At 37.7% G+C, this 25998-nt stretch overlaps 1 protein-coding gene across 18 annotated transcripts in view; it reads left to right on the top strand.

Moving 5' to 3' along the window:
- LTBP1 (latent transforming growth factor beta binding protein 1) overlaps positions 1-25998 on the top strand; it is a 381680-nt gene that overhangs the window by 228605 nt on the left and 127077 nt on the right. For 8 of the 18 annotated variants that reach the window (XM_058551457.1, XM_058551453.1, XM_058551456.1 and 5 more), the window contains 3 exons: positions 15785-15907; positions 22644-22811; positions 25571-25789. In XM_058551457.1, coding sequence (XP_058407440.1) covers positions 15785-15907; positions 22644-22811; positions 25571-25789 — 510 coding nt within the window. The remainder of the gene's footprint in view (positions 1-15784; positions 15908-22643; positions 22812-25570; positions 25790-25998) is intronic. The other 10 variants (XM_058551452.1, XM_058551461.1, XM_058551465.1 and 7 more) reach the window with 4 other exon arrangements.

Below are 25998 nucleotides of genomic sequence, written 5' to 3'. Positions count from 1 at the left end.
GCAGTGCCAAAATATATAACTAGAAGATATCTACACTTTTATAGTCTACGATATGCACATTCCTTTTTCATAGATAATCTTGAAAACTTTTAAAAACGTTCAATATTCCACAAACATTAATTGGCAGGGCACTGCTGAGCTACAGACTGAAGATATGTGATGAATAATGAATAAGACATTGTTCCTGCCCTTGGATTTAGTGTATTTAAATCAGTTTGATTCAGCAGGATGCAATTTGCTTTATTCAGTCTCCCAACTGGCTGAATTTTAGCTGACTCCAGATGAGCCCGTTAAAGTAAATATGAAAGAGCTGTCCACATCACTTTCTTTTGGCGCCGTTTTTTTACACCAGTTTTCTGCTTTAATAAATTTACAAAACAAATACATTAGAGCCCCCTAATACTCATTACCAAAACTTTCACTGTAGAGCTCCTTTTAGATAGAAAGCTCCCCAAAGTGCATCTGAAACTGAATTTTATTTGGACCATAGAAAAGATGATGTGCAATTTTTTTTTCAAGAGCGTATCTCTGGGCCGGCCCCGTGGCTTAGCGGTTGAGTGCGCGTGCTCTGCTGCTGGTGGCCTGGGTTTGGATCCCGGGCGTGCACCGATGCACTGCTTCTCTGGCCATGCTGAGGCCGCGTCCCACATACAGCAACTAGAAGGGTGTGCAACTGTGACATACAACTATCTACTGGGGCTTTGGGGGAAAAAATAAATAAATAAAATTATTAAAAAAAATAAAAATAAAAGAGCGTATCTCTGTCATGAATTGGGACTCACCAGTCCTGATTAATATTCCACGTAACTAAGCCATTCATAGGACTTTTTGATTATGAAGAGCTTGGCTGGTTGTAGCTTGCATTTCAGACCTTTTAATGATTACCAAAAAAAAAACAAAAACAAAAGATTGTGGCTGCAGGATGGAGAACTCGTAGAGGAAGACTGGTCTGTTTGCTTTGAGAAGACTAGAAAGTGCAGGTGAAACCCTCGAAAAACACACTCGGCTGGAGAAAAGAATGTGGCCTGTGGCATAGTCTGGCTTAAAACAAGTCGGGCGGGATGAAGTAGTTCATAACTTTAAGGCAAGGCTCTTAACAATTAATTGCATGTACCATTTACAATCTAACTGGCTTTGTGATACATGCTGGAAAAACAGTTATTGGATTTACATTTCTTTTAACATGGAAGAATCCAAAGAAGGTTATGACAACTTGCTGCATCTTTAAAAGAAAATGGATTTGTTTCTTAGACAAAAGAAACAAATTTTACAGTTATTTTCAAAGGTGTAATTATTGTAAATATAGAAAGTTGTTTTCCATATAGTTAAGAGTTAGATGAATTTACTGACATTTTTATCAGTTTTTGCACTCAGCATGGTGTCTTGTATCCTGTGCTTTCTTGCTGGGTTCACATTTTCTTTTGAGGTAGGTTTGCCAGGTAAAACACAGGACACCCAGTTAAATCTGAATTTCAGATAAGTAGCAAATAATTTGGGACATACTTACACTAAAAAGTATTCGTTGTTTGTCTGAAATTCAGATTTAACTGGGTGTCCTGTGTTTTTATTTGCTAAATCCATATCTTTAGATTATATCCGTTAACAGTTCTTATATGAGAGTCACTGGGAAGTGTGTACTTTATATGTCTGAAAATATCTTTATTTTGAACTCATTCTATTATGAGACTCAGGTGTACAATTCTAGGTTAACAGTTGTTTTTCAGCAGTACTTTTGATCGTTATACCAGTGTCTTCTGACTTCTGTCTTTTCCATACTTTCTTCCTTTGTAGATAATCTGTCTTTCTCTCTTTTGGGATAGTCTCTTAATTCTTTGTGTTCTGTAGTTTTATCATGATGTCTGTATTTGGATTTATCTCACTTACTCAGTAGACAGTGCATTGTCAATCTGAAGACTCATGTCTTTCCTCACATTTGAAAAATGATTAGCTGTTATCTCTTCAAATACTGCTTCACCATGCTTTTCAGCTGAAACTCCTATTAGACAAGTGTTGGAGCCTCTCTATTTTTCATGTCTGTTAACAAGTCTTTCGTGCTCTTACCCTTTTGTCTGTTTTGCTGCATTTTGAATGAATACCTCGGTTCCATCTCCTAACTTTAAAATTCCTGCTTTACTATGCCCATCTAGACTTTATCCTATCTGTCACAGTTTTAATTATAAGACTGTTTTTCATTTCTGAGGTTTCTAATTTTTCATAGCTACCTGTTCTTGTTTTATTCTTTTTAAATGTATTCATTCATTTAACTTTTTAAGCATGCTAAATTTTTAAAAAAATATTTGTGAGAACATTTCATAAAACTATTCTGATCTGGAGAAAATTCCTGTTCAAATCATTGACTTTGCTTTCTTAGCATTAGATTTTTTTAACTGAGTTTGAGGCTCACTTTGAATTGGAAGTTTATTTTCATCTTCCTCATCCCTTATCTTCTCCTATCTATGGTCCCTAAGTCTGAAGCTAAATTATAATGTTAGTTCCTGCCTCAGAGTGATTTTTGGTGGTATTGTCCCAGATTTCAGTTGCTGAGGAGTACTTTTAGTTTCTTATCCTCAATTACTAAATTCCTGGCTGTCTCTGCTTCTTTCTAGACAGCCCACCCAGAGATTCAGTGGCTCTACCCACTACCATATACTTACTTCTCTGCCATTTCAGGGTCACTGGGATGATTATCTTTTTAAATTTTCTTTTAGAATTTATAATTGCTGTAGATTTGGAACAAGAGGAGAATGCCAAAGCATGAACTTACTGTGTTACTCTTCTTTAACATTTATCTTTATCAGGACTTTTTTTTTTAATTCAAAGAATCAATGTTGTAATATAGTGTTAAACTAATGTATATATATTTTAAATTATTTGAGGGTACTGAAAAGCTGTCAGAAAAAAGCTTCAAATTATGTAATTTGTAATCCACAGGTAGATTCTTTTTACCTGTTGTAATTAAGCAGCCTGTCAACATAAATTTATTGAGCATTTGCCATTTATTCACTCACTCATTTTACAGGTATTTAATGATGACTTAAGTAGGGGTACTCTGAGAAATATAGAGTATAATAAGACTGAATTCCTACCCTTATGAAGATCACTGTTCTCACATATAATTAAACCAAGGCAGCATTTAGTGAGTGCTGTACGAAATGAACCAAACACTGTTCAATTGCAGAGGATAGAAAGTTCCCATTTAGTTAGAAAATCACAGATAGCATTTAAAAACATTCCTTAAAAAAATCACATTGTCTTTCCTATTTATAAAAATAATTAATCCCTATTGTTTGAAATTTAGAAACTAGAGAAACATAAAGAAAAAATAAAAATTACCATCATCTCCTACAAAAATTGATATATTTCCTGCTAATCATATATATGGGTATAGAAATTTGGAATTATATTTCATAGATAGCTGTGAAAACTTTTTTACTTAATGTATAATGAACACTTTCTGTGTGTTATTATATAATCTTCTAAAAATTATTGTAATGCTGATATAGTATCCCAGTTAATGGCTATAGGATAGTTCATTTAACCATTCCCCTGAAGTTGGATTTTCAGATGAGTTTCTATTTTTCCTTATTATATATAGTGCTGTCAGGGGCATTCTTGACCATAAACCTTCATGTGAGTCTATGATTATGTTTAGAAGAGAAATTATTGGTTTCCAAGCTTTGGTTTATCCAGTGCACATTACCTTTCAGGGAGGATGTTCAATTTCTCTTCTCACTAGCACTGACGTATCCGTTCTTTTTTCCCTTATTTCTTTTTCTTTACAAATTTGAAAACAGAAAAAGGGCAATTAAATAGTATGGTTTTTTTTTCCACATAGGCTTTGTACATTTCTATTTAGGCTTTCCCCAGGTAATTTTTTATTGAATATTGCTGTGAGCAAGATTATAATTTTTAAAATATTTATTATCATACTAAAACTAACTCTTATTGGTTTTAATAATTTTTTCTGAGTTTTCTATGTAGGAATCATTTGACCTTCTAATAACCTGGGAAAGATGACGATGGGGTGGGAAGTTATCAGGGCTGGAAGAAACTAAGACACAGGTATGGACAGCATGGGCCAGGCTTGTGCCTGATGAATCCCACCTATGTAGGTGAGCGTGGATGATAAGACTGTAAAGGTATTTGGAGGGACCCAGGCTGAATTTGAAATTTGTTTGGTACAGTGCCTAGTGGTTAATGAGTGTCAGCTTCTTTAGAGGTTTTATTTTAAATGGATAGAAAGTTGATTAGTCTGTTAATTATGTTAGTACACTGACATTTCTGTTTACTTCAAAGGTTTTGGAGTGAGGTGCAATTTTCCTGGAGCTAAGATAAATGCCTTTAAATTAGTAGTGAGCACTCTGTATTCACCCTGCCTCCCTTTTCCCGTCTTTCCCATCCTCTCTCCTTCCCTCCCATCTTCCTTTCTATCCCCCACTCTGAAAGCCCACCCACCCTATTCAGGGCCACCTTCTTGCAGTCATGGTAACAAGGTACAAGAGAGACAATAATGCTCTATAGACATAAATGTTTTTATTGACAGTGATCCTACACAGCAAGTGACATAAGAGTTCTCTGTTGCCTAAGTTCTCCAGCACTCAGGCCCAGTTTAACCCTTTTGTACATAACCTAAGTCCTGCCTCTAGTAATCTTATATTCTTACCCAACTTTTCCCCAGACTTTCTCTCCAAGTGAAACTAGCTAGACCAGCTGCTGCTCTGCTTCTAATCACTCTTGATTTTATTTACCTGAGGCTTCTATCCTTATGGTATTACTTGCATAAGAATAACTTGATAATTTTCTCTTTTCTAATACAATAAATTTCCTTTTTGGTCATTATTACCTACACATCTTTTTATCTACCTGTTTATATATTTTGCTAGCATTTATTGAATGCCTAATTAGTGGTGCCTTTCTGTTGGGTGCTTTAGTCGTAATTCTCCAAGTAACCTTGTGAGATTAGTGTTATCTTTTATTTTTTAGCTTATAATGAAATGGAGTCCTAAGGCTCAAGGAAATTAAGTAATGGAAGATCATGTAGCTGGAGTGGGAGAATCTACCTCTAAAGCCTGGGCTCCCCTCCCTGTGCTACTAATGTTTATATAACAGTTTATAGTTTATGAAAGTACTTCTAACGTCCTTTTTGTCATTAATTCCTGACAGCAACTGCATCTACTTGTTATAGGTGGGGAAACCATGACTTAAAGCCTTGCTCAGGCTTCAGCACTGGGCGTAATATTAGATGCTCATACTTTTACTATGTAGATTGAACTATTGTGGTAGGCTCTTTCAGTAGTTGGGTTTAGAAATCATAGAGTTCTCCGAACTTCGTTGTTTTTTATAGCAAATTTTCTTATTTTAAATGTATCTGCTTTGTAGTTAAAACAAGAATTTTTCTCACACTTTATTAGCAAACCATTATACCTTCTCAGTTATATCCTGAAGTCTTTAAGAAGTGGGATATTTATGCTTATAGAGGGTTTTGTTTGATTTTTAAGCTAGAATTCCTTTGGATTCAGAGGCACTCCCCTTCTGGTATCACCTCTTCGCCCTTCCTCTATCAGTTAACAATTACTTCATTAAACAATTGTATATTATTTCTCACACTTCTAGGGGCCAGCTGAGGAGAGTTGCTCTCCTGGGCCAGGTGTGGGTGATCTCAGTGATGGGTCTGTAATCAGCTGATGGGTGCCTGGGGCTGGATGATCCAGAATGGCCTCAGCTGCGATGGCTCAGCTCTCTTGCACACAGTCGCGCATCTTCTAGGCAGCTAGTGAGGGTTTTTCTCATGGTGGCAAGGTTCCAAGAGAAAGAGCGTTGAAAGCGCCCAAAGCTTTTCAGGCCCAGGGTTGGAATTGACACACTGTTACTTCCACTGTATTCTGGTGGCTGAAGGAAGTCACAAGGCCGGCCCATCATTCAGGGGATGAGGAAATAGACTCCACCTCTTCCTGGAAGGATCTACAAAGTCACATAGCAAAGGGCATGAATACAAGGAGAGGTGGAGAATTGGGGCCATTTTTAAAATCAGTCTGTAACACTTTAATGATTTATACTGACCTAGCAAGTATGGGTGGATTTTGCTTGAGAAAAAAAGGAAATGAAGATCTTTATTATATTACTGTGAGGTTACTTTACATCTAAACTTAGAGCCACATTGAAAAAGTAGTGGTGAAAAAACATGATTCTGGTGATTATAGTAGAAATTGTGTAATTATATTTTAAGTAAACTTTATTGATGTATAACCTATGTATAGAACAATGCACAAATTGTAGGGATACAGGTCAGTGAATTATCACAAAGTGAACACAACTGTGTAGTTATCATGCAGGTCAAGAAATAGAACATTACATGCACCCCAGAATCCTCCTTTTGTCCCTTCTGAATCTTTACTTTCTTCCTTCCAAATCTTTTTCTCCCTCTTTTCCAGAAGTAATCACTATCCTGACTCTTACAAGTGTAGATTGGTTTTGTCTTCTTATGAACTTTCAAATTATCCAGTATGTGTTCTTTTGTGTCTGGCTTCTTTCACTCAACAGCATGTGGCCAATACCATTTTTTAATATTCAGAATTCTGGCTAATGAAGCGATAACGTCCACTGATGTTTTCATTTAAAATCTTTTCAATGCATTTTTTCCTCTCTTCCACATGTTTTTCTCTGACTTCTCTCCGTATGCAGTATTCTCCACAGTTAGTGTTGTCTCTGAAGTTCCTTTAGTTCCATTATCATAAGAGAATTGATTGTTATGTTTATTTCTTTCTAGGAGGAAATGGGGAATATGTATATGAGAGTAATGTGGATATAAAGATGAAACTTAGAATCCATTGTTCTTGCTATATATTTGGGAAATAATAGTAGAAAATCATGAGGTATGAACTAAGACTGGAGTCAACCAGACTTGATCACTCCATTCTTCAAAACACTTAAAAATGTTGAAAATTCTTTTTAGTTAGCCTACCAGATATTCATCACAATGTTCTGTTGTATTTAGTGATTTAGTCCCAGAAACTGTGGGGTACTTAATGTGTTGCTGAATCATGTTTTACAGTAGTCAGTAGCTAAGAAATGTTTTATTGATTCAAAGGGGCTATTTTACTGTCCCGGGCATCCTCTTGGAACTCCTGCTGCAGTTTCTAGTTTAAATAGGCACAATATTTTCAGTAAGAATTTAAACAGTTTTTGATTTGGACCTGAGCATCATATTTCAGCATTTACAAATCAAATTGGGATCCATTTTAGAATCATTTTTTGATGAGTCCTCTTACTGTGTTCATATCACTGGGATAGGATTCAAAAAGGAAATGTCTGTTTATTTTATTCACTTTTCTTCAGGAAAGATAGTGGTGAAGTGAGTCATTAGCACGTTGTATTTTCCAATAGCTCTTTGACCTTAATCTCTGGGGCTATAAAAATCAACGGGAAGTTGCCTATTGTATCGTGAGTGATGAGGAAAGCCCACGATGGATTCATGTTACTGTGAATGTTTCAAGGAGAAATTAATGTAGTGTCTGTAGACTATAGTCAGAAATCCAAGACCATCAGAGATGTGTATGTTATTAGCAGCATCTTCCATGTGTAGCACACATGTATCAAGAAAGAAATACAAGCTGTTCTCTGGGCTCTGATAATTCTTTTATCATGTTACCATGAAGACAGAATTGGAAGGAAGGGAGCTGCTCCCACAGTGGTTTGCCTCCTTTCGTTGAGCCCAGTGATTGAATCCATCCTATGCTAGGTTATCACTTTATGAAGGTGGGACAGTTACAGGTCGGGAGAGGGGCTGTGGCAGCCCTGAGGCCTAGGTTGAAGCAAATATAACCACGAAGAGACCCATACAGTAGTTTGCAGGGCCAGCCCCAGAGAGCAACATTTCACAAAATATGCTCCACAGACCACCAATTCAGAGAGATGTTAATAGATGGTGTGTGAAAAAGGGTTCCGTGGCCAAATGTGTGAAAAACACCAAGTTAAAGAAAGCCAAGAGTCCTTGCCAAAGGACTTCTCAGGGTCTTTAATGTGCTCATGTTTGTAGAATACGCAGTGTTTCTCAAACATGTTTGGCCACAGAACCCCTCTTTTAGCAGAATTCTCACAAAGCTTGTGTTTCATGTAACATATCTTGGGTAAAACTGCTCTAGAACATTGGTCTCCAAATGTTTTTTTGCTCACTTGTCTCCTAAAATAATTTTGAAACACTTATGTGTTCACACATTTTTAAGCTGACATCTATTTTTTTTCATGAAAAATTAAATGAATGCAGTAGATTCATTTCTGGCATATTCTTACTAGATATGTGCTTTAAGCCTGTTTTCACCAAAACCGTGGAGCTGTGGAGTTGGCTCATTCAGTTTATGAATAATGTCTGCCGTCTAACCTAATTGGCAAAGCCAGGCCTTCGTATGAAACAAATCAGACTTATCACTCTTCCTGTAACTCTGAGGAGAGAGATATTCGTGAATTGTTTATTTGTTTGGTGCCTTGGAGAATTTTACATTGTAGGACAATGTACCTAGAAAGCCCAGAAAGATTCCAGATGGGCAAGAGTTACGCCTTGACTTTGTAAAGAGAAGGAAGATGCTGAGTAAGGGAGAAATAAAAAGAAGGTTGGAAAATGTGTTCTTAGGCAGATCCCTTTTAGAAAAGGAAACGTATGAAGGCTCAAGATTTAGAAATTGATTCCCTTAGAAGTATCCAAGCATGTGTGTACCCTGAGGACTATGGTCACGTGCCTTCAGGGGTATGTGTACCCAGTGTGAAGCTGCTTCTCTGGAAGTTTAAGAAATACATTGTCCTTTTGGAGAGTGAACACTTTATCTATCTAAAGTAAGTGATTCCTATTAAATAACCAAATGGTCTGTCTGTCTAGGAAAAGTATTTACCTCAATAGAGATTTTTTTCTGCTTTCAAGTGGAAGTCATATTGCTAAATTGTATGATGGAATTTCTGTCCATCAGCAAAAGCTGAATATACACGGCAGAATCTCCGGAAAGCTTCATATTTTCACACAGTATAAAGATCTTCATGTACTGTTCTTACTTTGTACCTAATTCCTGTTGCTTACTGGATGCGCTTCATTTCCTGTAAAAACTTGCGTCACTAAAAAGGCAGTAAATTATTACTCACTTTGTTAAACATACATATTTCCTGTAGGAGAACAGATACATAAAAGTGTGTTTATTTTCCATAAGGGCACTTATGCTATTCATAATATATTATGACTTAAGTGTCATACTTCATGTATTCCTGGGCATTTTTCAACGCTGGCAACTGGCAGATTGTTTTGAAGTCAGAATATTTAAGCTAGAAGTCACCTTGGAGACTATCTGGTTCAGCCCCTTTGTGTTGCAGGAGAGGAAACTGAGATTAAGAGAAATTGAGTTGCTCTAGGTGACATAATTTGATATTCTAGGTAGACCAAAACTAGGCCTTAGTGGGATATTTCTCCCATTAGATTTCCCCATTCCTCCTTAAGCCTTTTGAAAAATATGACCTTGGACAAAATTATCTCTATAAAATAGGAATAACTATTCATGTGTTGCTCACTATCCAGAATTGTTAGGAAGTTCCAGTGAGACACGGTGTGCTGTGTAAAGGATGATGACGAAGATCTTTGCCTCATTGTGCTAAGATATTGTATCGTTCCCTCGTATTAGTGAACTTGATATATGCCCTGAGGTACATAATAGACTACACTGGGCAGAGACACTCTATAAATGTTTTAATTAAGTGGAGAAGTGTGTAAATATTCTTCACATTAGCTGTAGCCTCATGGATTTTGTGTACTCTAAAGGGGTGTATGGGGCTGTATGAGCTTCTCTCCTTGTTTCTGCTTCGATACACTTCTAGACTGCCCTAAGACAGCAGCTCAGTTGGAGGTATGGGGATGGGTGATTGGCTTTACAAGAGTGCCAGCTCCTTCAGCCATTCATTTTGACCTTCCTTTTTTTTTTTTTTTTTTTTTTTTTTTTTTTCCGGTGAGGAAGATCAGCCCTGAGCTAACATCCATGCCAATCCTCCTCTTTTTGCTGAGGAAGACTGGCCCTGAGCTAACATCTATTGCCAATCCTCCTCTGTTTTTTCCCTTTTTCTCCCCAAAGCCCCACTAGATAGTTGTATGTCATAGTTGCACATCCATCTTAGTTGCTGTATGTGGGACGAGGCCTCAACATGGCCGCACAAGCGGTGCGTCAGTGCGTGCCCGGGATCTGAACCCGGGCTGCCAGCAGCAGAGCGCGTGCACTTAACCGCTAAGCCACGGGGCCGGCCCCTGACCTTCCTTCTTTAACTCGGTAAGCTGTGCTGTGTGCAGTTGTTATACTGTTCCTTCCAAGGATAGAATTCTAGTTTTCCAGAGAAATTTGGTAGTCTACAGAGGGAGAACAATGAACAAATTCATTTATCTGTTTTTCAAAATAAGTACTAAAGAGTTTTCAATTAAATCAGAATACATGAAGGGAGATTGGCTGACCCTGTAAAATATGAGACTTCTGAAACACAATTATATTTGTCAAATCAGTTATTTATAAAAGTTATAATCAAGTTAGAAGCTTCTATTTGATTAAAAAATTGCCTCAGGAATTGAAGCCTAAATAGAATTATAATTCATAGTTTACCAGTCATAGTCCATATAATTGTTAAACTTTGCCCTGATAATGTCTTCTCTTACAGTACTCTTTCAACTTCTCATATTTAGATAGAACATGTTTAGTTAACCCATATTGTTCTTAATCTCTGTGAATCTCTAATTCCCTTCAGTTTATTTAGAAATGTCTTAAAGCGCTTGACTACTTCAGAAAGTCATTTAGATAATTGCTCTTGTTTCTTATTAATTTCTGAGGTTCTAAATTAAAAACCGTGGGGGATAAGTTTTTTGCCTTTTTTTTTTTTTTTTTTAACCCACAATCCTCTCAGGAACAAAGCAGAGAGTGGAAGAATGAACTGGCACAAAAATAAGAATTCTTATCTAATTTTTAGATGTAAAATTTTGCATATTAGGCATTAAAAATTTATGAATAGAATGCTTTTTAAAGTTTTATTTGTGAGTGAGTGGTTGAAATCTGGAACGTGATTTGACACAGAAATAATTTAAATCAGTGATTTTCAAATTTTTTTAAGAAATGCCATTTTATCGTAGAAGCTCAGTTTTTGAAGCAGATGCAAGGGAACTGCTGTGCTTAAAGCAAGTGTGCAGCGTGCCCAGGGCTCCAGGAACAGGTCAGGAGATCACGGTTGTGTCTGATGAATCGTATCAGGGTCCCAGTCAGACTTGGTAGTGCCAAGACTCTGGCCTTGCAGATCACAGGCCACACAACCCAAACTCAGGGATTTGGGGGACCCAGTCTCTGTGTCTGGTTGAGCCTCCTATCTATGCGAAGGCCAAAGCAGAGTCTCAGAGACAGCAGGGGACTGTCCAGATGTAGAAGATACAGACATTGAGTCAAGTAAATGAAACCCTTCAAGTTTTCTGTTGTAGCCAGCACCCAACCCCACCCTATCGTTCTTCAGACAGCCTCACTTCAAAATGGTCCCTTTTGCACTTACAAACTCACATTTTCATCACCTCTGTGTGAGGGCTTTATTGACATTTTTAGCAAAACAATTCTTTGTCAAGGGGAACTAACCACACTTGTAGAGTGTTTAGCATCCCCGGTGTCCACCTGTTGTGTGTTCCCCAGTCCTAGTGACAACACAAAATGCCCCCCAGGCAAGCACACACCCCCCTTTGAGAATTACCACTGATACTCCCTGAGTGCTAAGGGGGAATCAGTTTTACTGACCTACAACATTGTTACAGATACTTATATTTTAGAAGAGAATGTTTTTATATCCATATGGCTAATAAATATATGAAAAGCAAGGACAAATTAAAACCACAATGAGATTACTCTACACACCAACCAAAATGACTAAAATGAAGAAGACTAACAATAATTTGACGAGGTTGTGGAACAGTTGATACTGGGAGTGAGAACTGGAATAACTACTTTGGACAACTATTTGACAAAATTCATTAAAGTAAACATGGACCTTCTGTAGTGATCCAAAAATCCTACTCCTAGATATACACCCAAGAGTAATGAGTGCCTAGGCCTACTAAAAGATATACACACATATATATATATATATATATATATATACACACACACATATATATACACATGTATATATATACACACATATATATACACATGTATATATATATACACACATATATATATATACACATATATATATGAATGTTCACAGAAGCATTGTTAATGATAATCAAAAATTAGAATGGATAAATTAATTTTGATATCCTCACACAATAAAATATAACACAGCAATAAAAAAATGAACTGCGTGCAATATTGAATATCACGGGCATAATAATGAATAAAAGAAGTCAGACAATACGTACGATATAATTCCATTTATATGAAATTCAAGAACAGGCAAGACTAATCAATGATGATAGAAGTCAGAATAGTAGTTACCTGTGGGGGCAGAGATGTTGACTGGAGATGGGCACAAAGGAGCCCTCTGAGGTGATGGAAATGTTCTAAACCATAATGTGGGTGGGAGTCACACAGTATGTGCACACACACATATACACATGTACCCATATACATATACACACATATGTATATGTAAAAATTCATCTAGCTGTATACTTAAGATTGATATAAATTGCTGTATATAAACTAAAAAAAGAAAAAACTTGGAAATTTAATCTCTAATTTATGGTACTTCAGAGAATGTGATTAAAAATAGAGGCAGTTGAGGGAAACAGGAGTTTTTCTGGAAGCTGTGCGAGTGTGTCACGAAGGAAGGTCCATGCTTCTGGGTTTCTGGGGCCAAAATTAGGGGAGATGTGGTGCCAGTGCTGGTGGCAGAAGCTGATTAGAATAGAGGTAGTAGAAAAAGTCTTGCATGATTCTCTTTCCTTGTGGATTTTTCTGTTGTTTCCTGTTTATATCTGTAGTTGTTGTTGTTTTAAATCTTAATTCCTGTCCTCCACACCCGTGGCATTATGGTCAAGGCAGTGGGCAGTGTTGAGGAGAGTTGAGGGGGCATGGGAAGAGGGTACAAGGCCATGGGTGTACATCAGGTATTTATGCATTGGAGGGAAAAAACCTCCACCTTAACCTGGCAGCCAGCAGCGAGGCTGGGATGGTACTTCATAGAAACCTTCCCAAGAAGGAAAAATTCTGGGTTCCAAGAGATGAACATGGAGTGTGTGGTGGTGCAACCAGTGAACAGGGGTACAGGCTACTCGGAGAAATAAGAAGGCTAATAATCATACCCTAGTGGGGATGTGAGGGGAAACAGAAGACTGGAGATTTTGTCCAGCCTTTTTGACCACAACTGGCTGGTTACCCAGACTTGAGGTTTAAGTTGGGATATATATGATAGGGGCTTTGCTTATACCATGTAAGCCCGAACTGGACTTGGCACTCTTCCTAGTCCTTCGTGGTGGTTTTCTTAAGGAGAATGAGTTATGGGGGAATATTTTCAATTACATGCTGTGCATAAATGTGTATTACAGCACAACACACACTCTGATAAAGAATAAGATGGTCAGATGCTGGACCATATGCTGTGCCAGGTGTAATCTAGCTCTACCAGTTTCCAGCTGGATCCAAGCTGGAATGCTGTAGAATTTATACAACAAATAGTATATGTTAGCTTGTCATTTGAATGCCATTGAAAATGTTCTATTTTATCACTGAAATTAAATTTAAAACTGCATGTGTTGGATAAAATATCTATGTAGATATCTATGTCTGCTTACAAAATGAAATAGAAGCAAATAATGATTTATTAAGGGCTGTGTTTGTCTTTTTATGTGACGATTATGCTAGTAATGTTTTGCTACCATTGTGTCCAATTTTAATTTAGAAAATTAATATTTTAGGATCCTTAATAAGTTTTACCAGAATTAATGATTGGAGGAGTTAAATCTTATTTGAAAAGGAAGGACTAATAGCCAAAGTCGGTTAACTGTTAAGCTTCATAGGCCACACTGAATAAAATATAAATGATTACAAATTTTTCACTTTTAACTTGTCACATCCTATTTTTGATTTTTAATTAATTATTTTTGCAAATGACTGTAATCTTTTTAAAATCACCACATTTTCATCTCTCCTCTTTCAAATTATTTTGATTTCCCCTTGGATCAGTGTCTTAGTCCATTCAGACTGCTATAACAAAATTCCACCGACTGGGGAGCTTATAAACAACAGATATTAAGGAGACTAGGAAGTCCAAGATCAAGGCAGCAGCATGGGGTGGCCTTCCTCTTCCTGGTTCCATTGTGTCCTCACATGGTGGAGGGTGCTAGGGTTCTCTCTGGAGCCTCTTTTATAAGGCACTAGTCTCATTCATGAGGGTTCCACTCTCATGACAAGCACCTCCCAAAGGCCCCACCTACTAATGCCATCACCTTTGGGGGTTAGGATTTCAACATATGAATTTTGGGGGGATATAAACATTTAGACCATAGCAGTCACCATATGCAGATGACCCTAAGTCTCTATTTCCAACCATAGCTTCCTCTTTCACTTCATTTCTGAATCTGCTGCTGCTGCTGGGAATTTATAGTTGGTTATCTCAGTGTGACCTTCAAGTGTAGAACTAATCTCTTCATCTGCCTCTTTCTTCCTCAGACTTTCCATAAAACCACGAATGTCTTTTCCTCTTTCTTCAGATTAGAGGCCTTCCAGGCATCTTGGACTCCTTTTTCTTCCTTTCTAGTGTTGTGTTGGCCAAGCACCATGCATTGTCAATTGTTCTTTGAAAAAACAAAAAAACAAAAAACTTCCTTCTCATCCTGATTATTCCGGCTGTCACCAACCTGGCTTGTCACCAGTCTCATACTTGCATTACTCCTTCAGTGAGCAAACTTTTAATCTCTTCCCACCAAACCATGTGCTGGCCAGACAAATTTCCCTAGAGCCTGCCTTTGATTATATTTTCCTCCTGCTCAGAAATCTTTAGTGTAGCTCCTTGTTCTCAATAAAATTGAATCCAAACCTAGCCTGCCTTTAAGCAGCTCTTTTTCCAACTGTTTGCCTTCCTGAAACTTCTTTTCCAGCCAACGGTTTGACTCACAATTTCTTAAGCCCCCTTCCCTTCTCCAGTCTCACGCTCCAGTGTCCACCCATGTAGATCATTCACCCCTCCGCCGCATCCATCCAGCTCCTCCCGAACTGCAACACCTGATGAAGTCTTACCTCCTTCTCCATGCTGCAGTCTCCCCTACCTCTAACTTCCTCCAGTGGCTCTTACTGTCTATATAGGGAATTTCATAATTTAACTTCTTCAAGTTTATGAGCTTTCTTCCAATTGTTATAGCTTGAACTGATTTTCACTTCTTTAAATTTTTGCTTAGTTGTATGTGCAGCTAGACTGTCAGTATCTCCAAGGTGAGAGTCTTTGCTTTATCTGTATGCTCTGTAATACCTAACATACACTCACTCACACTAAAATGTATGCTCTGTGCAGGCTGGAGTTTTTTGTCAGTTTTGTTCGCTGGTAAAGACCTCATACCCAGAACAGAATCGAGTACATAGTAGGTGTATAATAAATATTTGTTAGATAAATTGTAGATGTTCAGTAAATGTTTATTGATTAGATTTTAGATCTTTCACACCTGCTGCATTACAAGTTTCTAGCATCCCTTATTTACTATAACTAAGAGATGACTGTAGGGAAAAGAAAGCAAATGCAGTTTACAGCCAGAATCTGTTCAATAGGGCTTGGCTTCTCCTTCTAAAAGAATTGTGTTTTCCTGCAGATATTAATGAATGCCAGCTACAGGGTGTGTGCCCTAATGGTGAGTGTTTGAATACCATGGGCAGCTATAGATGTACCTGCAAAATGGGATTTGGGCCAGATCCTACCTTTTCAAGTTGTGTTCGTAAGTAATGATAATTTTTATTCCTATTTGGGATCATTTTTGGGGGTGGGGGGTGGGGGCAGGGTTATCCAAAAGAAGGGAAATACTCAGTGGCCAACTGAATATTGTAAATATGCAAGAAACCTCATTAATTAAAATGACAAGGGGGAAGAGGCCAGCTTTATATACTAAAATAAATCAGTATTATGGGACCTTTTCCAAAATGCATTTTTATTGCGTTCGGAAAATATAATAGCTAAAACTCAAGGTAGAAAACAAGCTGCCCATTGCTTCGCAGCCTTTTGGCTGAGATCAAGTGTGGAGAACAAGTGTACTGAGGAAATCTACTTTGATGGAAAAAAAAAAAAAGTTAATTAAAACTAGCATGCCTGAGAGATTAAAACAGTTTTTTCCTTCATGAGTATTTTAAGCATTATTTAGGCTGGGTTAAACTTTGTCCCAGCTTCTGTCTTTAATTAGTCCAAATTCTGAGTCACTGGTGTCTGATTTAAGGAGGTTTCACTGTACGTTCTCAGTTGGAAGAGTCTGGGAAATAGTTACCAAGGCCCTGCCTTTCAGATTTTCTATTCAGTTCTAATTTCAAATATTCTATTCTGTTGTCCTCAAAAACCACTAAAATGTCCCTGAAGTTATACTGTTTTGCCTTACAGATGTTGTCTCTAAGATTTTCTCTTGTACCTGGTGAGGGTAAACATCCTCCATCAACTCACATGTTCTAATATTGGTTCAGAAAATATAGTTTCACCAAAGAGACTCTTTGTCCACAAAAGCTAATCCAGTGTAATCACTGCAGATCACCTGACAGAGAGAGATGCATTTTAAATGTAAAGTTCTCATAAGCAGAATTTTTTGAGGTTACCTTATTTTTAAGGTACTTGTGTCCATTATTAAAAAGTAGGTAAACACTGCAGATTTTTTAAGCCGTATACTTTAAAGTTTAAAAAAGACAGAAGACTGTCAGTATAATTTTAAGGGTAATTCTGTATTAATTTCTGCCATGCTAGATTTTTGTTTTTACTATCTTTTTTTAATGTGAGTTTGGTATACGTTAAGCTGCATCCTTCCAGTGCCCAGTTTTAAACTTGCCGTTTGGTCAAGATATGTTCTTCACGAAGATAACATTGTTCATTTTTATCTGTGCATCTCTCTCTAACTCTGTGCCCTAAGCTGAGATCATAGACATGATGCAATAAAGACAAATGTAGTAAAATAAAAATGACAGTCTCATTCATTATTAGAAGGGTTTGTTGAGTCTTTTGGAACATTGTTACTAATTACTACTCTTTTCCTTTAAAAACTGTCAAACGCAGATTAGGAAATTTTGCACGTAAGTTCTTTTTTCCGTGTTCTTTCACAGACAGTTCTGATCATGAAGCAGACAGACACCTAATTACAGGGCTTTTTTTTGGTGAATGGTAAAATTAGACTGTAAAATTACGTTTGCATGCAAGGTACGTTTGAAAACCGATGCAAGGATTTGGAGATTTCAGGCCAAAAATCACATTGTTGACAATATCCAGATAATTTAGGGATAATTTCTGGCTGATTTGAATTACATGAGTAAACATTTTAAATAGTTTTATGATTTAAATGTAAAAGATTTTACAGGATGTAGAATTTGTTGTGAAAGTTTTTTTTTTCACTTAAATAATTTGACCTATGGTCTGGTTAAAATTACTACATTGAAGGTTGAAGATTAGGTAAACTTGGAGAAGTGGTCGCAAAGTGTTTAATAAAACTTAGACTAGATCTGATGTCTAGAATTAAGGGCAGACATCCAGGTTTTAATAAGATTGTAGAAATCTGCCAATGAGATTTTTGAAACACACATTTCCTTAGCATTTATTTTTGCTGTCATTGCCCAAATAATACTGAACTTATTAAACAACCATCCATTCTTATTTGAAAAATAAATAATTCAATTTTATGGTTCAGCTACAACAGCTGAAATGATAAGTATTAGGAGACGTTTGTTGCTAGTTAAATGTTCCAGTTTAGAGTTTGGAGTTAAAACCTGGGCTCTTTACCAGTGTTGAATGGGCAGATTTGTTTCTGTGTCCTCTGAATTTACCACACGTAACATCACAGAGATATGTAGGGTGTCTTCAGGATTTGTGACTTGGATCAATCCGGTCTGATTTGTTGGTGAACTATATTTTGAAGAATTCAATGGGGAAAGTCTGAAGACAATTGAGAAGAATTAGGGAAAAAGGTGGCATTCATAGAGTAATGGAAAAAATATTGGCAAGATAGTGGCACCCTTGATAGTCATGGTGAAGTAGCAGAAGAAGACTGGTGGTCGTGCGTGCATGTGTACATAGACACACAGACACAAAAGCACTGGGCACAGTTGTTGCGTAAGGTTTGGATTATATGTTCCTGAGAGGTATAGAAACAGCCATGGATAGAGCATTTAAGCAAATGGAGGAGATTGCCGGCATTTGCTCAAGCAGCACAAATTTAGGGCATATCCAGGACATAAAAGGTTTGGCTGACTCGGTGAACTCAAAGAAATGCGCTTGGCAACAGCTGAGGAGCAGCGGGAAGCTGTCTCTGGTCTCGAATGCACTGAGGTGAACATCCTCAGAATTCCTTGACTCCAGCCAAAGGTTGCAACCATTTCACTTTCTCTCCTTGCTCATTCTCTGTCCTTGACTTAGCCAAGCTAAAAGAAGGAAAGTAGGAGGGCTCTGGCGTTTGCTGCCTCGGACCTCTGTGTCTGCAGCTCAGGATGCTGCAGCAGCATTCTCCAGACCTGCTCCTAATTATCTATGGGGAAAGGTGAAATTTTAGGATTTGTCAGAGGTAATCCAAGAAAAGTATAATAACCTTTGCAATCGGAGTAGGAAAACTTTCTGACTCTCTGAGCTGCAATTAATACTCTTCAGGAATTCAAGAGCTCCAGGATGAGTGCTGTAGAGGGTGTTTCCATAGGTTCAGTAGAGAAAGGCCGGGATAGAAGAATTCTGAGCCTGGATGTTTGCTGTTTTATAGTATTCTTGACCCATGGACTTGGTGCTAATTGACAGAAATAGAGAGTTAGAGAGATGTGCTCAGGAACTTCCACATAACCCTGGAAATCATGAGATGAAGGATAATCCCTTCTAAAAGCCAGTCATATTTATGTACATCGTTTCTTTTTAATTTCCCCAGCATCTTTATGAGATGTATATTATTCTTATTTTACACACTAGGAAACTGAAGCTAGGAGAGTTTAAGTAACTTCTCAAGATCATACAGCTAGTAACTGACATTGAGACTTAAAACTGGTTTTGTGCCTCCAAATTTAGGGTTCTAGATCGAGGTTGGCAAACTACAGTCCATGGGCCAAATCCATCCCACTGTCTGTTTTTGTAAATAAAGCTTTATTGGAACACAGCCATGCCTATTCATTTACATATTATCTAAAGCTGCTTTCACGCTGCAGTGGCAGAGCTGAGAAGTTGCAACAGAGACCATATGGCCCACAAAGCCTAAAATATTTATTATCTCACCCTTTACAGAAAAAGTTTGCTGACTCTTGGGCTAGATCAGTGCTGTTCAATAGAACTTTCTCTGATGATGGAAATGTCCTGTATCTGCACTGTCTGATGTAGTAGACACTAGTCACGTGTGGCTAGTGTGACTGAGGAATTTTAAATTGTATTTCATTTAAATTTTATCAACGTAGCAATATGTGGCTAGGGACTAATGGATTGGACAGCATGGTTCTAGAACATTGTTTTACAAAGCTGATTGGGTAAGTTACTCCTAGATCTTCTCCTTTTCCCCTGAAACAGGCTTTCCTTCCTAACTTGGTAGTTTTGTCCATGGTGACACTGTTCTCCCAGGCAGTTAGGACGGGAGCCCCGGTGTCAGCTTTGACTCTGTCATCTCCTTTGGTCTACAAGAAAGTCATTAAATCTTCATAATCTATCTTATACCTTTTCCTTTCTTTCCACCTCTTCTGTGGCCGTCTCAGTTCAGGCCCCTAGCTTCGCTCACTTGGTGGTCTCATAGCATCATGACCTGGAGCTTAGACAGACATCTGTGCAAACTATTTGCTCCAAGATAATAACCATAACAACAAAAACCATGACAGTAATGTCATAATCTTCACTGCTCACTTAGTAAGGGCCAGGTACTGCGATAAGCACTTTATATGGATGATCAAATATAATACAAGATCTCTATGAGGTTTGTATTGCTATTCTCCCTATTTTAGAAATGAGGAAATTGAGGCATGGAGAGGTTAAGGATCTTTCCAAAAGTCACACAGTCTGTAAGTGGTAGAGCCCAGATTTCAATCTGGATCTTGCTTACTCCACAAGCCGAGCCTTTAATCAGGAAGAGGAAACTGGTCTGAATTGACAGGAGCAAGTCATTTATTTAAGGAGAGCTGCTATTTAGCCTCACTTGCCACACTATGGAATAGATGGTCTAATTCTGCCATGGCCCTAGAATCATTGTTTTCTTTTGGATCTCCCAGAATTTATTTTTAATAGCCCCATTTCCCAAAAAGGGTGCCTAGCCGTTCTTACTTCACTAGAAAGTCATCTCTCAGACTCTTCATAACAGCTTTACCTCTCCCCACACCTGCATCCCAACACTCATGCCATAGGGATTTTAAGCTTTAAAGGGATGAAACTCTAATGCAGAATTTCATCCAAGAAATGAGTGAGGATATTGGAGGTGTTCGGGGGAAGGGGGAGTGAAAACAGACTAGTAGGGGAGGTTAGCTATATCCTATGCTCTCAAGTCTTCTATATTTTTCAACTTCTTCTAAGTACCAGATTAATTTATATCTGCTTAATGATATGTATCATTCACATTTTAATTGATTAGAGCAGCATGTCTTTGAAAGTATAATCAGAGTTTATTGTACAACCCTATAATTAAGTATAAGTTGCTTAATACACCATCAGGGAACCCGAATAAGAGAACCACAGCATCTTACCTTCTTACTGTGTTTGTAATTGAATCACCATCAACATTGGATATATGGTGAAGATTAAACACTATACTTGGGTACAGAGCTATGTGTATATTACTTTTGAAGATTTCTCTCTTGTCTGTAGCCAAGAGCGAAAGATTTGTTTTCCTGACTGACTGATGTGGCATTTCTAGTAGGTTTAATGCCTCTGAAATGTTTTCTCCTCTGTATGGAGTATCTGAATCTATTCACCGTAATCTTAGCAACACATCCTGCCAGAAATACACTTTGCAAAACCACTATCGTATATGAACCTATAAGCACCCTTTGTTATTGCTTCTCAGTACTCTATCCCATACCCGTTTCCGCCCATTCTTTAGAAACCTTTTGGCAATATTTTTTTAGTATAGCATGAAACCTTATGACTCAATAGAATGTATAATTATGTGTACCATATTTTAAATAATAAATGTAGTATACTAATGAATTATTCTTTAAAACTAGCCTTCCAATCTGTGGTTAAAGATGCTCAGACAATGGAAACACCAATCTTGCATCATTCTAGGTAGCATATTGTTCCTGGGTTTATGTGTAATGGAATAAATGGAATTGCCATGCGAGTCATTTGAAATGATAAAATAAAAACAGGTAATTTAGATGTTAAAATGGAGGCGGTTTTAAAGGGCACACCTGTTAGAAATCTGAGGCATAAATCAACACTTTTTGGTCCACATAGTTGTATTTCAAATAAAATTTGAATCATAAGAGCATCAGTAAAATTTAGATATGTAAGCTAGACTTTTTCAATGGCTTCCTTCTTGGTTTTCTTCCATCTCCGAAGGAGATTTTTTATTAGTTAATTGCTTATTCTTATGTGCACATGGGGTGAGGCAAAATGTTTAGTTAGGATGTGGTCTGATGCACCCAGACTCACCAGCAATTGACTTATTGATGACTCAGTAACCCAATGATTCTCTTACTCCCCAGAAGACCACCACTTGAAGTGCTTTGGAAGCTGTCCTGGAAAAAAACACCATGCTCTATGTGCCCAGTAGTCTTTACCTGTTAGATTAAGGAAGATTAATGAAGTCTTATCTACAACTGGTAGAAGAATCAGGATTAGGGTTTAGGTATTGGATGAATATACACAGGTGTGCTTTTGCAGTATTTTCTGAGGGCTGGAGTACATCCTCTCCTTCCCTGGTGTGCTGTCTGGCTGGACCGGGGGCCTTGGGTGGCATTGCAAGTCAGAAGACACTCCTTGCCTTCCATTTGCTGTTCACTGGCCTAGGGCAAGACTTGATGGGGCCCTGCAAGCTCTCACTATCCTCAAAGTGAGAGAACAGCTGGCTTGCAGCATCAACGAAGTTCGGTTTCTGATTTTCCACCAACATCAACAATGTTCAGTTTCCGATTTTCCACAGTGCCTGGTTGTTCACCAAATTTTACCCTAGAACTACCTCTATGATGACTAAATACAAGAAAACAAAGGAGGTAGTGTTTTGATAATAGGTGACTAGGTTTATCTGGGCAGCTGGATTTTGGTTGAAATTGTTTCTTTTCACTTTATGCGCACGCACCTGATCTAATGCTTGCTAAAATGAAAGAAGAGACCAGACAAGGATAGGGATATTTGGTGCCCTGATTCTAAAACTCATTTGGTAAACTTACTCTAAATCAAGAAAGGTGATGCCCTAAACCTAGATAGATTTATTCTCAAGTATGGTTTCTAATCCAGACTTCAAGTTTCATTTTGCTATTACATGAAAAGTCGATCTGGTTTTTGTTTCTGGGGTGACATCAGGCCTTATCTCTCTGCTTCAGCGGATACCCCTGTGGTCTCTGAAGAGAAAGGGCCCTGTTACCGACTTGTCAGTTCCGGAAGGCAGTGTATGCACCCTCTGTCTGTTCACCTCACCAAGCAGCTCTGCTGTTGTAGTGTGGGCAAGGCCTGGGGCCCACACTGTGAGAAATGTCCCCTTCCAGGCACAGGTAAGACATGCTCAGTTGTAGGCTCATATTCATTCCCAGCCACACAAAAACACAGGACGACTTTGGCAGCTTGGGTTATTTTCAGTTTCTGACTTTAATTTTAGTTTCTAATAATACAATGTGTTTTTATCACTTTTGTAGAAACCATGAACATACAAGGTTGACTCAGTGGAAAAAATTACACGCAAAGAGATTTTTCCATTTCTGTGTAACGTTAGACTTCCTTTTGAATGTTAAAAAAAAGCCATTACATTTTATCCCTAGCTTCTGGAACCCTAAGTCTGCTGTTTAAAAGTAAAGAGAGAGACCAGAAGGCCCTGTTGGACCCTGCACTTTCCTAATGATTGACCACTCACCACTTGTGCAGTAACTAGACTTTGTGCAGGTTGACTCATTCGCTCATTGATTGAACATGTGCTTGTCAGGTTCTGTTATGATCATTGTGCTTAATTCTCCAATTGGAAATGGAGGAAGTTATATTCATGACTGAACTGATGCTGTGAAGATTAATAACTCAAGGGCAGATCCAGCCAAAGCCCCTCTGAACTCCTAGGTGGGAGCTGAATAGTAAGAAGTTGATTATTCTTTATCCTTCAGTTTGGTGCATAACTGCCTAATGCCCTGAAAGAGTAAATTTATCTCTCTAAGTGCTTTACTTCTACCAAGGTGTCACCATCTTCTCAAGAAGAGTCAAGTAGAGTTAAATGGAAGAGGCAGAAACATACCCTGCAAATACTGGGTATGATATTATCAAAGGAGGAGTGGCCCCAATTTCACTAGCATGGGATGGCCATAAAGAAGTCTACTCATTTGCTTATTTGATAAGATGCTTCCCACCTAGGGAAGTGCATTAACTCGCACAGAGCCATTTAATGTCGTAAAGCTGTAACTTACGCTGTAACAGACAGGGTTTAAATATAAATTTAAATGTCATGGTCCACCTTTATTGATGGTTAGGATCAGAAAGAACTGGTAAGGCAGAAGATAGTATAATGTTTATGGTATTTTGGTAGACTGGGTAATTTTAGACATCTGCAAAAGGCCCTAGTATCCTCCTGGGGGATCTGACCTACTCCTTATTAAAAAGTGATGATCAATGAAATAAATGATCATTCTAATTCATAGACTCATTTGTCTTGAAGTTCAATTTTGATAGCTTTGTAACCATTACATGAAGCATAAATCAAGATGGTCAGTGTAAGGCAGGGAGACTTCTCCGTAAAATACAATAACTAAATTTGAAAATAATACTAAAGATAAAAGTTTTACACTTAACCAATTTTTGGTTATATGGTGATTTTCATAAAAATAATATTTAGTTCATTAATACTTCAAGTATTTGATAGGAAAACATCTTTTCTTCTGGAAACATCTATTGTTTCAAGTAAGAATTGTATTTCATAGTTAAACAGAAGAATGAGGTTCCACCATTTAATGTGTGATCCTTAGAAAAACAATAGTTTAGCATGCTTTAAGGAGTCTTTTAGAGTTTCCTTTTTATTGAGAACTAATTTTAGGTCCAGAACATTCAATAGGAGATCTCTCGGTCGGTGGAAGTGAGAAATGACTTATTTTACTTTCAATTTTGAAGTAGAAAAGAAACAGTTGACTATAAGCTCCTTGGTGTCTACATTTGATAACTTGCCTCCAACACCAACACCAAAGGGATTAGGTGGATTTTTCCTCAGGCCACACACTGCCTTTCCTCCCTTCCTCCCTTGTCTTTCCCTTCACTTATTTCTGGCGATTATGCAATGGAGGTTGGCAAATCACATGTGCCCAGTCTACTTTTTTTTAAGTGTACAAAACTACTTTCCTGGCAAGGAGAGCAGTGCCGGGGCACAGAATATCTCCTTGTCCTCTGGATAATTAGACCAGGTGGTCATGTCAGGCTTTGGCGCACTTGTCATCCCTTTCCTTGAAAATAACTCCATTCTGATTTGGCATGTCCCTTTTATCTTGATTTCTGTTCATCATCTATTTAACATGTCTTACTTCCCTGAATTCCTTCTCACTATCCTGAGAATCTCTCTTCAAAAACACTTCCACTTTTCACTCCTTCTTAACCAACCTCGCCATGTCAGCTGATACACTCCATTCTGGCTGAGTCCTTTGGGTTCTTCAGCTGGAAACAAATTATGAAGATTTCAGCCCCCTGAGTAGTGATCTCTTTTTCTTTTTTAACCTTCTTTCTAGTCATCTAACTTAGATGTTACTGAGTTCCTTGTTAATAACTAGTGAAATTACACCAAAGCAGGAGGAAAAGAAGAAAGCCTGATTTTTGCTGATATTACACACACACACCCCATGAGATATATATATATATAATATATACAGTATCTTCTATACATAAAAATCTCTTAATATATTACATATATTTTATATATGTAATTGTTACATATATTACATATATATGTAATATATAATGTGATATATAATACTAAATATAAAATATGTATATATAATATCTCCTAATTGCTGTTATATATAATATGATATATATATATGCTCTATATATGCTATATATAATTCTGTTAAGGAATTAACAGATTGGAGAAATGTTTAATAAAAGAAGGGGTTGGGTTTTTTCTGTAAGCATGCAAGTTTAAGTATTCAAGCATTTTGCATCTGTTTTTGAAGTTTTTAAATGTAACTATATTAGTGATGATTTATTAAGAGATATTCATCATGATATTTTCCTCTGTATAAGTTTGCACTTTTAGATTTTTAAAAGGAATATTTTCCCATCCCAAATCTAGCTGCTTTTAAGGAAATCTGTCCTGGTGGAATGGGTTATACGGTTTCTGGCGTTCATAGACGCAGGCCAATCCATCACCATGTAGGTAAAGGACCTGTATTTGTCAAGCCAAAGAACACTCAACTTGTTACTCATCCTCCACCTCTCCCAGCCAAGGAAGAGCCAGTGGAGGCCCTGACCATCTCCCGGGAACACGGGCCAGGAGTGGCGGAGCCAGAAGGTGAGAATGGAAATGGATTGTGGACCTAGCCATATGTCTTGTGTGTCTTTGGTTTCCCTTTTTATACCTTTCTAGAACAGGGTTTTTCAGCCCCAGCACTATTGATATCTTGAGATAATTCTTTGACGTGTGAGGCTGCTGTGCGTGGTAGGATGTTTAGCAACATCCTTGGCCTCTAATATCTAGATGCTAGTTGCACCATCATCCTC

The sequence above is a fragment of the Diceros bicornis genome, chromosome 12, assembly GCF_020826845.1.
Source record: "Diceros bicornis minor isolate mBicDic1 chromosome 12, mDicBic1.mat.cur, whole genome shotgun sequence".
In the NCBI taxonomy this organism is placed as follows: Eukaryota; Metazoa; Chordata; class Mammalia; order Perissodactyla; family Rhinocerotidae; genus Diceros; species Diceros bicornis.
The sequence above is the reverse complement of the archived record's forward strand: the minus strand, read 5'-3'. Positions and strand labels throughout refer to the sequence as shown.